The sequence below is a fragment of the Trachurus trachurus genome, assembly GCF_905171665.1.
Source record: "Trachurus trachurus genome assembly, chromosome: 10".
In the NCBI taxonomy this organism is placed as follows: Eukaryota; Metazoa; Chordata; class Actinopteri; order Carangiformes; family Carangidae; genus Trachurus; species Trachurus trachurus.
This window is the reverse complement of record NC_139894.1, coordinates 9,945,857-9,960,500: the sequence shown is the minus strand read 5'-3', so window position 1 is coordinate 9,960,500 and position 14,644 is coordinate 9,945,857. Positions and strand designations below refer to the sequence as shown.

General features: G+C 45.5%; 1 protein-coding gene across 1 annotated transcript in view; it reads right to left on the bottom strand.

Moving 5' to 3' along the window:
* Positions 1 to 11,490, bottom strand: part of fat4 (FAT atypical cadherin 4) — a gene marked incomplete at both ends in the record, with an annotated part of 111,857 nt that extends 100,367 nt beyond the window's left edge. Inside the window, one exon of the mRNA XM_083980035.1 lies at positions 6,388 to 11,490. Coding sequence (XP_083836161.1) covers positions 6,388 to 11,490 — 5,103 coding nt within the window. The remainder of the gene's footprint in view (positions 1 to 6,387) is intronic.
* Between the last annotated feature and the right edge of the window lie 3,154 nt (positions 11,491 to 14,644).

The window sequence follows — 14,644 nt, the reverse complement described above, 5'->3', positions numbered from 1 at the left end:
CAGGTGACATAAGGCGACAGGTTGCCAGTCTATTGCAGGGTCATTCACTATTATCAAGCAAAATCATACTAATTGCTTGTTTAGAGATATTAAAGGGGCCAAATTGTGTCTGTGTTTCTTTAAAATGTTGATATCAGTGATAAAATGCTTTGTTTCTAAAACCAAAAACCATCTCAGTGCAGTTGTTGGCTGCTTTGCTGTGACATCACAAAGTCACAAAAGCCTTGACGTCTCATTTCAAGGCTCAGTTTCTGAATACAGGCTGTGTGCATTTCTCTGTGGATTGAGGCTTTGATACTTTCACAGTATTATTTGCGACCACAGACCTGCTTTATAATCCAGCCAACAACCAGGCAGTGTTAAAAGAAAAGCCAACCATGATAAACATGGATGATAAATTCAACTCAGCCATGTATAAACATCTGAATCTCCCCTACAATTAAGAAAAAATAAAAAGAATTTTATCTGCTTGGTTGGTTAGATATTGAAAATGAGTGGTGAATTATGGGATTTAACAGACTTTGTGGCTTGTTGCCAAAAAAATAAAAGTTTTGTTCTTCCATTACTAATGTGATGCTTGGCTTAACTTTATAGAACATGGCACAGCAGAACAATATGACCCCGTCTCTGACCTTTCAGCCAACAGCTTGACAAACTGCTTGTGCCAGTCGCTGCTGCTTTCTGGTGTGAGAAAGTACGAGACAGCTGGTTGGACACCTATGGTTTTAAACTTCAATCAGTAAGAGAGCTCTATAGGAAAAAAAAAAGCACAAAGCACAGTAACTTTAATATTCATCTAATGTGGTCAAACGAACTGGAGAGCAGCCAGAAGTGCTTAACACTTCTCCAAACAAAGTTCCACTGTGCCACAAAATAAATGGAACAAAACAAACACTAACAAACAGTCTCATGTAATAAAGAGGACGTAAACCACTAACGTCATTAAAAAGCCTCCAGTCTGAATCTGCAGAATGTACGGTACATCACAAAGTATCCCAGCGATCTTATTTGACAGGAACATAATCATAATAATCTCAATGAAGCTGAATTATTTTGACTGTGGCTACCATTTTAAGTTTTCCTGCACTTGAGAAGGAGTTTGAACTTGTGGTCAGTGTGCATGCATGGGTGTGTGTGTGTGGGAGTGCACTCCTGGCAGCATTTGCTTGCATGCATCTATGCATGACCGAACGTTTATCTAACTTTTATGGCGATTGTCTCGTAAAAATGGACAGACGCTCTGGGACAACCGGCGCTGCGCAGCACCGGCCTCGCTCACACACACACACACACACACACCCCGCAGGTTCACCCGAAGCGACCACCTACCAGGACGGCGCCCCGGCGGCAGATGCAGATGCGTCAGCTCCAGCGTGTCCGGCCAGATTACCGGGGTGAATTACAACCCCTTGTCTCGACTGGGGCGCGATAGCACCGGCGTTTCTTCGACACATGTGCACGAGGAAAGACGAGCGAGCTCAAAAACACGGCAATTAGACCATGAATTACAATACACAAGGATGCCGTTTGTTCTGCATGGTTCCTCGTCCAGTTCTTGTAAAATGGGCCTTCTGAGGAACATGAAATTTTTAATACTGAGCTTGTGGATAATTCAAATGTAATCAAGGCCTTTTTTTTTCTATTCAATTTGATTCGATAAGGAACATTGAAAGCAGCTCTTATGGGGGCTATCTGTAACACTGTTCGACCTTTCTCTGGAAACAGCACTCATCAATATTTCAGCTTTTATTAATACTCACACACAGACACTAATACACAAACAAAAACCAGCATCCGTATCATATTGTCCGGCTGTACATGACCTTCTCCTCCCGGACTGCTCGACCTGGCTGCCTGTGCAGGTTTTATATTTCAGAGCCTTTTTTTTTTGCCCCCTCCATTTCCTCTGATGCCCTAATCACATTACCCTCCAAGTTCATGTTGGAGGAGGTTCAGCATCACCCAAACACAGAGAAAGCAAATGAGGGAATGAAAAGAGAGAGTCAGACAGCGAAAGCAAAGAGACTTTGAAGTCGGCTGCCAATGAGATTTATGAATCAGACTGATCCACAACACAGAGACGGAGACCCAAACAGCTTCCCAGAGACACAAAACAGGGCAGGCGGACACAAAGGAGATGCAGAAGACACGGAGATACACGGCTTAACCAGGAGGAGGATGAACATAATGGAGCTCAGGCTATCCATAGCAACAAAAAGATCAACTCTAATTTCTATATCTGACTCAGCCATCTGCATTCCCCGACTGTGATGTACAAAAGCCTCCGGGGCAGGGAGATGGAGCCCCTCTTGCCCCCACCTTCTTAGGACATGATCCTGAGCCCTGTCCTCGCCTCCTTTCCTTTGCTAATATGCCTGTGTCTGCAGCTTCCCCTCCACCAGCAGCACCACTCCTCTTCCTTCATTCCCACAACTCCCAATAACACAGTCTGACATGTGCAGAACCCTCCCAACATAAAATCCTTCTTCCCTTCAGTCCACACAGCTTCTAACGTAACGTAACGTACATCCCTTAGCGGTGAGGGGAGAGTGGGGTGGGTGGGAGGAAAGGTGGCTGACAGGGGGCATCCACACACACTCCTAAATCTGCCACGGCAAAGACGCTGGCACAGACTGAAAAATAACAAGAACGCCTCCCGAATCGCAGGCCGGGGCTGCGCAACACTTTATCTGCGGAGGAAAAACAAAGGAAGGCCCGCTGAGCTGCTCCGGCTTTGTTTACTTTCAAGGGGGGGGGAACAATGCCTTTAAGAGGAGGGGGCAAGGACTGATGTTGCACTTGAGGGCCTCTCTGAGAAAAAAAAAACACTTAATTCACAGTGAGTTTAAGAAAACAGTGTGTAGCAGTCTGGTCTATAGGAGCTGAGGTGTCAGGGAGATTCCTATAATGTCTTCATCCTTCTGTGAAAGTATTTCACTTCTACACTCCATGAAAAACCTTCCTGTGTGACTGAAAAACGGACTTGTGTGCTGCTCATGAGTGACAAATGTAAACAGCTGACTACAGCAACAAACACACCACAGTTGATGTGTGTCCAGGAGTCTTTCAAAATAAGGTTCAGATCCTAAGATATCAAATAAGAAAATCACAAAGAGGAGTATTTAACAACATTCTTGCATATTTTGGCAGAAGGATACGAACCTACTGAAGCAGAGTGGAGAGGGGAGTTACACTGCAGGAGCATTTTGATACCGCTCATTGCTATGAGAAGGTCCTAATATATCTGTTGTGGAACTAAGCTGATTACAGCTGCAGGCTTATGATGTTTTAGGTGGAGTATCCCTTTAAGATCTGCCTCTCATACAACTATTTAAGTAATTCATTCTTCCTATATCTCCTTTTTAAAGTTAAATACAGCTACAGTGAACTGAAAACTGACCTGTAGAGTAATCTGTGACGGAAAGAAAGGCTCCCAGGATCGACCTCTGCACTTGTTTTCATCTGACATCTCCAATTAAAAACTAACTCCGCATGTTGGAAATGGACCAAATGTGTCAAAACAATGAGCCTTGCATGATAAAACTTCCTTTAACTAACAACAGGGGGAAAGAATCATTTCAAGGGTAAGTTCATGCTCAGTCACATGAGCAGATATTATCTTCCTCATTTCCCTCTAATAGCTGAAACCTTCAAACATGCTCTGCGCATCGCTGCCCCCGGTGCAGGTGCTTTGTCTCTGCCCGCTGATGTGAAACACCTGCTGTCACATCACTGATTAAGACCGCTGCCAACAGTGCAACCAACACCTGAAAGTTTCAACTCGCAGTCTGCCACAGGTGATACAGTGTGACTTTACCCAGTGTGAGTTATGGGAGGGGGAGATCGGAGGGGGGTCGTCACTGCAGGATGTGATGAATCAAAACCTCGAGTGAGATAGAAAACATCCTCCTGAAAACTATGAATGGAATCTGGATTCACGCACAATGGATGAACCTGTTGCCAAAACTTTTTTTTTTTTTTTTTTTTTATCAGCGTCTCATCATCTCCCGACCAGTTAGTGAGAGGAAAAAACAGGGATTTCTGGGAATGACGTCATTCGAATAGAAGTCCAAAACTGCCAGACAGAAGCTACTGAAGTACAACAACCGTATTTTACCGTCTTAAAGTCTCTGCACAACCACATGTTGGCTTAAAGAAACATCCATCACACCTTTAGACATGGCCCAGATACAGTATGAGACACAAGGGCACATACAGTACAGTCCTGCATGCAACAAGTGATCTGATCAGTCATCGCTGAGGTGCCAAACAGGTCAGGAAATAACCCAGAATCCTCTGTTGCGGGCCCAGCGAGGTCCTGTGTTGTTTAAGATCACGGCCATCGATAAAGCATGTCCAGCTAAACTCCCTTTGTTTGAGTGTTTCCAAAACATCACACATGGTGCATAGCTGAGGGAAGAGAAAGAAAAAAAATGCCACTTTTTCCCCCTCATGCATCCAATCAATGGGGAGAATGGGAAATGGAGAATGTGAAAGGGTCACAACCCCAGGGATGGAAATAATCCCCCGGTTGCTACCGGGTATATGGTGTATAAACACTGCACTGGAAAAACATTAGTCTAAGTGAAGGTTTACACTATTGTACCACAGAGCGCTTTGAGGTTTCATTGACAGAGGAGATCGAAATAGTCTGAGTGTACGAGTCCGACCTGTTCATTTGTGCTGTTAAAAATATAGCTATAAACGCCTGCCCACTCAGAAATATAAAAGAGAAAAAAAAGAAAAATACAGCCCATATTTCCAAATGTGGAAGGTCATTTGAATTCCTCTGAGTTATTAGATCTCACGCTTCTCATAGTGGAGTGATTGACTATTCAGCCAGGTGGTATGGTAAAGCCATCTCTCTAAGGGGTGAGAAAGTTCAAGCAAAGCATGAAAGCAATCTAGAGTTTAAAGTTTGGGAATGGAGCACCGCAGCGCTATATTCTCTCATTAGCCCGACAGTAGAGTCTGCAGGAAAGCAGATTGCCATCTTCGCTGCAGGCAAAGCGAGAGAACATTTGATATTCCCATTTGGCCCGAGCGAAACCCTTTAAGTTAACTTAGCTAACACGATTTTGCCAAGTAATCCTTGATTTCAATAATATGCGCGTTTGTCTCCAAATAACTGATTGCTGTATTGGATTTCAGATTCAATATCTGCAGTAGTTGAAAAGGCATCAATAACAACTGTCAGAGGCACCCCGCAAATCTAAAAGTCTTTTATCATTTCACATCAGGCATTTTTTTTTCTGAAAAGCAGTAACACAAAGCACATTTATGAAGAAAAGGAGAAGGTGGCACCTTTATTGGGCTCTGATGAAGTATGTGTGTCATCAAGCCTGTAATAACGTGGCATTTTAAGCCCCTGGTTGAAATTTCCAAAGCATATATAGAATCACATTTGTTTTTCATTTAGGCCTCGGCCACACAAAACTATGTTTAGACTTCCTGCACAACACTTTAGAGTATTTAACACCATTTTTTTAAGGGAGGTGCACAGCATAATGCAAACTCAGAGGACAGCTTAAGTTTCACTCTCTCTGCCCTCAGCGTCTTTTCACTGAGTCTTAAGAGGTCACCCAATTTTAATGGTCACTTATTGCCTGTGGAGCAGTTCCTGGTGGTATAAAGGCACCCCACAAGACCACCCCAGTGCCAAAATAGCCTCCGGCTCAAAGGCTCAAAGTAATACTGGTACTGATGATGCATACCTGGAAGACCATATGAATTACTCACTTTTTCATTTCTACTTGAGACACTGAGGAAACCATCACAGGCTTTGAACCTGAAACAGGAGCCTTGAATGATTTATGCCTACAGTGGGGAAATTAAAATTGCTCTTTTTTTTTCTTTTTTTGATTTGTGCAGTTCATATCCGCTGATAAGAACATTTCTGTTCATGAGAGCACCAGAGGAGGCTGTGGAGAAGACATGCAACACTCATTTCCCCTTGCCAGACTGCTTCGATATTAGAGGAGGCACATTCAAGATGAATTGTTATGGCTAGTATGTTTTTTGGAAAGGGGGAACAATAAAGTTATCATGCCAAAGAACAAGACCTTCTTACTGCCTGTCCAAGAAAATTATGATTTAATATAACGCAGAACCGTGCGTGAAAAAAGGAATTTAATTAATGAGCAGACAAATGCAAGAGGTGGCTCTGTTCTTTGTGTGACTTGGACAGTCTCACCGCCCGTTTTTTTTTTTTTTTTCCAGTTCTAACCTTGATCTCATTACACTTATTCCATCCAAATGTCTCTTGTAAATGCCAGTGGGTGAGTTCATGCCCTCTCCTTGCCAAACAGATCAAATAGACCAATAACACAAAATATAAGGTGGCTTTCCAGTACCTGTAGAGAATAGAAAAGTCAGCAGTACACTAACCTCAGCACGCTGTGTTCTGGGCTGGCTGGCGTCTGTCTCGATGGCGTACACATCCACCAGGTAGAGGTCGGAGCCTTGTTCTCGGTCCAGCTCTGCAGCCGTCTGTATCACTCCTGTGCTGCGGCCGATGGTGAAAAGGCGCCCCACGGCTTTCCCACCGCTGCGCACTGCCACGATGAAATACTCCACTTTGGTGGTGGAGCCGCGTGGGCTCGACGCGTCCAGGGAGATGACGTTGGTGCCCGGCGGCTGGCCTTCTTTCAGGATGGTGATGTATTTGGACTGGGAGAAAACGGGCCCGTCCAGTCCTTGGAGGATGACGGTCAGCTCGGTTCTGGAGGTCTTGCGGTCGTTGCCGTGGTCGGTCGCCGACACCGTGAGGGTGTACATGAGTCGGGACGGCACCAGCTGGGAGGCCAGGCGGATATCGCCGCTGTACCTGTCCATGATGAAGGTGTCCGAGTCTCCTTCCACCAGCTCGTACTCCACTTCCCCATTGGCGCCCTCATCAGGGTCAGTAGCGCTGACCGTTGTCAGGATGGAGCCGATGACTATGTTGGGCTCAGCAACATAAGCATTCGGCGATATGAAAGTGGGAACGTTATCATTCAGGTCCGTGACCCATATTGTGACGTTTTTCAGGGCAAAGCGGCGGAATTCAACAGGAACCGCCTGGTCGGTGGCTTTGACCGTCAGCTCAAACAGGTTGGAGAACTCCCTGTCGATTTCCCTGGCGGTATAAATGAGCCCAGAGCTCGAGTCGATGCTGAAGTGGCTCCCTCGTGGGATCTGCTGCACTATGGAGTACTCCAGCTGCCCGTTGATGTCTGCATCCGTGTCATGAGCTGTGATTGTCATGACTGAGGCTGAGACGGGAAGGTTTTCAGGGATGGATTTGAAAATGTCACCGGGGGTAAATATAGGGGGGTTATCGTTGAAATCCCTGACCTGAATGACCACGGGGATGGAGGAGGAGCGGGGTGGTCTGCCATTGTCCTTAGCAGTGATGTTGAGTTTGTAAAAGGACTGAGTTTCATAGTCCAGCCTTTTAACTAAGAAGATGCTGCCGGTGTTGGGGCTGATGCTGAAGGTGCCGTGGTTGTTTGTGGCTGTGATGCTGTATGTTATGTCTGCATTTTGGCCTGAATCTGCGTCAGTGGCGGTCACAGAGGCCACCAGCTCTCCTATCCTCATGTTCTCCAAAACATCCACAGACAGCGAGGATTTGGGGAAGGAGGGGGAGTTGTCATTCTCATCCAGGATGCTGATGCTAAGCATGCAAGAGGAGGACAAAGGCACGGCTCCAGCGTCGACAGCAATGATTTTCAAAGAATAGGAGGATGTTGATTCATAGTCCAGCTTTCCAACTAATGTGACCTGTCCAGAGCCGCCATCAATAGTGAACTGCCCCTCCTCGTTGCCCTCGGTGACGTGATAACGCACCAGTCCGTTTTTGTTCTCATCCACATCAGAGGCCGAGACTCTCAGCAACTGTGTCATGTTCTGCGCCGACTCTGAGATGGAGGCCTGGTAAATGTCTTTGGTGAATTTAGGCGGGTTGTCGTTGATGTCTTGTATGTAAACTTGCACTTTGGCCTGGTCTCTGAGGGGCTTGGGGAGACCCTGGTCTGACGAGACGACAACGAAGCTGAACACGGCGGCGCCTCTTTGTCTCATGAGGGACTCGCGGTCCAGCTGCAGAGTGCTGGTCAACTCCCCCGTGATGGCGTTCAGCTCAAAGTTGGACTGCGGAGTCTCAAACGTGTATCTGATCTCGCTGTTTGGGCCAAAGTCCTTATCCTCGGCGAAAACCCGCCCGACCAGGGACCCCCTCTTCTGCTCTTCCTCAAAGCGAAACACGTAATTGGTGCTGTTAAAGAGAGGCCGGTTGTCGTTTACGTCGTCTAGAATCACAGTGACATTGACAGTGGCGCTCAGCGGCTCCACAGCTCTGTCTTTGGCCACGACCACCAAGTTGAATCTGTCCTGTATCTCTCTGTCCAGCTCCGCTTTGATGTACAACTGCCCGTCTGGAAAAATGCCAAACACATCACCTGTGTTGCCACCAGCGATGTCGTACATAATCTCCCCATTTAGACCGGAGTCTTTGTCGGTGGCCTCCACTTTGAAAAAGCGGCTGTTGACGGGCTCAGACTCCAGGATGATGACCTCGTACGAGAGCTGGTCAAACACCGGCGAGTTGTCGTTCACGTCATAGACGCTGACGATGAGGACGAGGCTGGAGGTGTGCTGGGGGACCCCCATGTCTGATGCGATGACCTCGACCTCGTAAGAGCTGGTGGTGACCTCCAGCGGCCCGGTCAGCGTGATGAGGCCGTGCTTCTCATGAATATGAAACAGGCCCTTGGGGTTTTGTTTGAGGCTGTAGACCACCATGCCGTTGGTGCCTTCGTCAGGATCTGAAGCTTTGGCCTGGAATATGACGTGACCTGTGATCCAGTTCTCCACTGCGCTCACATGCTCCACAGCGTGAATAAAATGAGGAGCATTATCATTCAAGTCCTTCACAGTGATGTTGACAAAAGCCTCTCCTGTGATCTCCCCAGCTCTGGCTACAACTTTCAGCTGATAAAACCCCTGCTCCTCTCTGTCTATCTGACTGGACGCTGTGATCTGACCTGCGCTGTTTACAGCAAAAAGCCCCCTCTGGTCCCCTGAGGTGATTAGATATGAAATATTAGTGTTCAAATCTACAGTGGTGGCTGACACCGTCCCTATCACTGTTCCTATGCCAACATTTTCAAACATGACAAAGCTGTAGACTTTCTGGCTGAACACCGGTGGGTTGTCCTGTGTGTCTATGACAGTTACAGTCACGATGGCTTGGGTGTGAGAGCGCAGGCCGCTGCCATCTGCAGCTGTCACCTGCAGCTGGTAAGCAGTCTTCTCCTCTCTATCCAGGGGAACTAGTGTGGTTATTTTCCCCGTGTTGCTATTAATGCGGAATTTGGAAGCATCTCCTGCTGTAATTATATACTTGACTGTGCCATTTCGACCCAAATCGGGGTCTGTGGCTGAAACCGTGGTTACATAAGAGCCCGAGGGCTCGTTCTCTTTCACATTGGCGAAATACTGCACAGGGTAGAAAACGGGCCTATTGTCATTGATATCTTTCAGGGTGATGTTGACTTTTCCTACAGAGTGCAGAGGGGGGCTGCCTGCGTCTGCTGCCTGGATGTGGAGTAAGTAAGAGGCCTGATCCTCCCTGTCTAGCTCCACGGCTGTGCTTAATCGCCCTGACACGGCATCCAGGCGAAACAGCTCCTGGACGCTGGCTGGAGTCTCTGCATCAAATGAGAACCGGATAGTTCCGTTGGCCCCGAGGTCGTCATCTGAAGCAGAGAGCAGCACCAGCTCAGTGCCAGCAGGAGCGTGCTCCACCAGAGAAACATGATATGTGCTCTGCGTAAATGTGGGCACTTGGTCGTTCACATCAGTGATGTTGACTATCAGCTTAGTGTAAGAAATCTTGGGCTGCAGCCCCTGGTCTTTGGCACTAATGTTGAGCACAATTTCAGATGCTTTTTCCCTATCCAGCAAAGCGGCGCTGGTAACCAGACCACTGTTTTCACTGATGGAGAACCAGCCCAAAGCGTTTCCAGACACCAGGGAGTAGCGCAGGTTGGCATTCTGCCCAGAGTCGCCATCTGTTGCAGAAACCCCTTTAATGTAGCTGCCTTTTGGTATGTCTTCACTGATATCTACTCTGTACAGTGTTTCCTGAAATATGGGTGGGTGATCATTGATATCATTCACAAAAATAACTAGACTGGCAAAGGAGGAGCGAGCCATGGGCTTGCCATTGTCTGACACAGACACAGTCAGGTTGTATGAGGAGATTCTCTCTCTGTCTAACACACTGGCCACTTTGATCAGACTCAAATTGGGCACAGAGGACGTGTGCACTTCAAAGTGTCTCTGCTCGTTGCCTCCTAAGATTGAAACAGATATGTTTCCATTAGCAGTCGGGGAGTCTGAATCTGAGACAGTGAGTAAAGCCACAACCGTGCCAATCTGTGCATTTTCATCTACGGAGGCAAATTTAGAAGTTGTGGGAAAATACCTGAACTTCACCACGGGGTCATTGTCATTCACATCTAAAAGTTTTATTGTGGCTTCTGTTCTGCCAGACAGAGCAGGCACCCCGTTATCTATTGCATGAATAGTCAGAGAATATTCTTTTTTACTCTCATAATCCAAACCCTCTTTTATAATAATAGTACCTGCTTTAGGGTCAATTTGAAAAGGCGTCCCCTCATCTAAAAAGTACCTGATTTCAGCATTGGCTCCCTCATCCTGATCTGATGCTGTGATCTGCAGAATACTGGAACCCACTGCTGCATCCTCAAAAACACTGGTTTGATACTGGTCTTGCTCAAACATAGGGGGGTTGTCATTGATATCTTGAATGGTGACGTTTACTTGCAAGTAGCCAAACTTTTTGGGCTCTCCTTTGTCCTCCACTTCAATCAGCAGCTGGTAGAAGGGAGTAACTTCCCTGTCTAAGCCTCCGGTTGAAACAAGGTGCAAGAATGCCCCCTCTCCACTAGGATTGACTGTAATATCCAAGCGGAATTTCCTCTGCTCGTTGCCTTTCACTATTCTGTACGTGGTGTGATCGACTCCGTTACTTCCAATGTCTGAATCAGTGGCGGTGTCCAGGATGACTTGTCTGCCGCTGCTGGCGTCCTCCTTGAACGACACGACAATCGACGCGTCTGGAAACACCGGGGAGTTGTCGTTAATATCCAAAACTACTATCCTCACCTCCGTGGGGTACGTGGGTTGGCTGGACAGCACCACGACGTTGATCACATCACTTTGCAAAAGCTCCCTGTCAATCACCGACGAGGTGTAAATGACTCCCGTGGTGCCGTTAATTGCAAAAAGTTTGTGGTTCTCGCTGAAGCGGTACGTGAAGCTCGGCTTGGTCTCTATCGTGCCCACGTAGGTCCCGATGGGCTGCTCCTCCGGGACCCGAAACTCTTGACGGACTTGGCTGGATGCTGAGTACTGCGACAGAGTCCATAACATCAGTAAAATCAAATGAAACCGGCCTAAACTCATACCTGCGAGCGCCATGGTCAGTGAGCCAGTCCACCTTTCTCAGACAGAGTCCATGCCTATGATGCATCAACTTTACTGAGGCTGGACGAGACACTAAAGCATTGTATTCCAACAAAAAAGTGCAGAGAAAAGTCAATGGTAAAAACCCAGCAGCAGCAGCGGCAGCTCTCCACACTTCTTCAGTGTCCCAGAGTTACTCCAGGGGTGCTCCTGCTTGGTCCTGCGCTGCGCACTGTCTCAGCGCAACAATGTCATCTGAATGGAGAGAATGATTCCTGCAGATCAGGGAAGTTTCATTTCAACTCCAGCTCAAATTTTGCATTTTCGAGACAAAATCAAACAATTCCTTAAAAAAGGCGAAACAAAACTAAAGCTCCGTGCTCCGTGGAAGAAAGAAAAAAAAAGTTTATCCAAAGTTAGGGCGCAAGGAGTGTGTGCAGGCGGCTGAGCCTATACGCACCGTCCCGTGGAATAACGGTGCAGGCGCTTCAGTCATATTGTACTCAGGAGTCCCACTAAGTTAGGACAAAGCTGGAGTTCGGCAAACTCCCTCCCATCACTGATCCCATTGGATAGCGGCTCTCCTGCCCGCCCTCACACCGCCTTTCTCTCTCTCCATTGTGCAGCGCAGCCCCGTTGTCCTCCCGCTTGTGGAAGAGGATGTCAATCAAAAGAGACAGGTAACGATGCCTGGAGTGCTTTTAATTACCACCATCACAGATAATAATAGATTAAAATGTTAACACAGGGACGCAGGAGCTGAAAACAAAAAAAGAAAGACACACAGTGATGTGATCATGTGAGAGAAAGACTTCACACATCTTTACAATTAAGCCATATTACAAATATTGGTGGTTAAACTCGGCATTAATGTGAAAATGTAACTTTAAAATCACATTTGAATAGCAACATGTCCTATCTGAGATATTATAACGTTGCTTTAAATTACATAAAAGAGTTAAAATATCACAATGATGTACCATAATAAACATGATAAAGTCTACATGAATATATTAAAGACAGTGATGCCAGTTAAAGAGCAGAGGCAGTATAAGTTTATTGGTGAATTATTAAATGCAAATATATTTGTACTGCAGATTTTAAGAAAAACAATGATTTTCTTTAACATTAAGTTAAAAATTAACAATCTACTGTATACCTGAAGCCTATTGTCTCCTCTAAAGGAAACTGTAACTATATGATCTATATTCACTTATTTTGGCCAACTCCTGTTAGTATGAATATCTTCCAGTGGCGATTATGTGGCTAATTGAGCCTCATGTTGATGCTTTTTCCTCCAGTGGTCCTCCCATCAAGTTCTTAACTGTGAGTAAATAGCTCCATCTAGCGGCCAGATCGTGGTAGTGCTGTGTTGCACCGAGGTCCTGTAAAGAGCAGGGGGCAAATGTTTAAACATGTGTGTGACCAACATTTAAATTAAATAAAAGGCTGGTAGTTTTTAGACTTTGAGGTACTTTTTAAAAAATATAAATAATCATACACACATGTACAAATGATGTAAGCACACGGCTGTCAGGAAACAAAAATCAGACGCCAGAGTTAGAGCCGAACTTCTCTGATTAAGGTTAGTTATTTATAATTCTACTTATGTAAGAGTAGTGGTTGACCCTGCCTGTGATGTAACATGACATCATCCATATTGACTATTGATTCCTCTGACCATATCTTTCAACAGAAGAACAAGATTCACCAGAGGATAGATAACTTCTATCACCGCAAACTACAACCTGGACGACGGAGCACATCTTTTGCAGATTCACGTTTAATGGCAGCTGGTTTTGATTTTCAGAGATGAGGCAGAGATCTCGGTGTCCTCCGTGACATTTTCCAGATGTACTTTCTGTGAAAACCAGTTATTAAATGTTCAAAAAGCCACGGATATGAAAGCTAATTTTTCCAGCTTCACTGGCTTCACGTTGAGTAAAATATAAATACGCAAAAACACAGAAGAGACATTTAGAGCTGGAGCGATGCAAAATTATATGTTGGTTACAACAGCATTTGGATGAGGTAAGAATTACAACAAATAGATTATAGACAATCTGGACTGCAGATTTTTTTTTTTTTCATATTTACAAAATATTAAACAATACTATCATCCAAGCAAATGATGTGGTTTCATAGTCAGCCTTCAGATCATTCTCACCACTATCCACAGAGCCGTTTCAATTTTACAAAGAAATAAAATGTCAGACAGAAAGAAATGCAGATTATGTTTCAACTTTCAAGATAAAACATCTTTAACCACAATGTATAAATCTAAGGCCTTGCATATTTGACTCCTAATTGCACGAATACATGATTGCATACCGGCTGATCACTTCTACAGGCCAGTGTTTATAGGCTCGGTGAAGAGGTTGGGCTCAGGTCAGACAAGTTCATTGAAAAGTCTAATTGCAGCAGGAAGAACTGTTTGAATTTTTCTGTGCAGATGATCCAGGAAATAAACCCCGGTGCTGAACTCCTGCGCTGCACTTCATCTGTCCTATGAAATAACATTACAGAGGATAATTATAACCCTCCTGGTTTTGAGAGACATAAATGTTTATTCAGGTTCGGTATTTGACAATTTGTGGCTTCCGTAATCAGGCCGTTGGCTGCCTGGATGTTAAGTAGGACATGAGTCAACTAATGTAATTGAATTAGAGACTGGGTTGGACTGGTGGTAGCTGCTCAGCCGGCGCAGCCTGACACAGATTCAATGTTTTGGTAGCAAGACGGAGCATCAAAGTAGATTACTTCCTCACAGGAGACATTTAGCTAACCTGATTACTCTGGCTAAGCCTGGAGCTCTCAGGATGCTTTTGATATAAATATCAAGTTGTTGTTATGTTGGAGCTAATTCCCCGATGCCTGACTGATGCTTTCGAGCGCTGTCACCGAGCAGAGTATTAATGTTGACGGAGTTGGAAGGAGATGTTGCACTGGAAACATGAAAATACAGTCGTGAAAAGACCTGAGATGATGATGCTGTGTGTGTGAACCCTTTCACTACAGACAGTAAAGATGCCTATGAATGATTCTGCTATCACGTCTCGTCTCATCATAGAAATGCTGTGATAGTGAAGTCTCAGTCTCAGAGCTAAACGGTGGTTAAGTCATTTGGTAAAGAAGTATATATGACCTAATATTTAGGTAAACCCCTGAC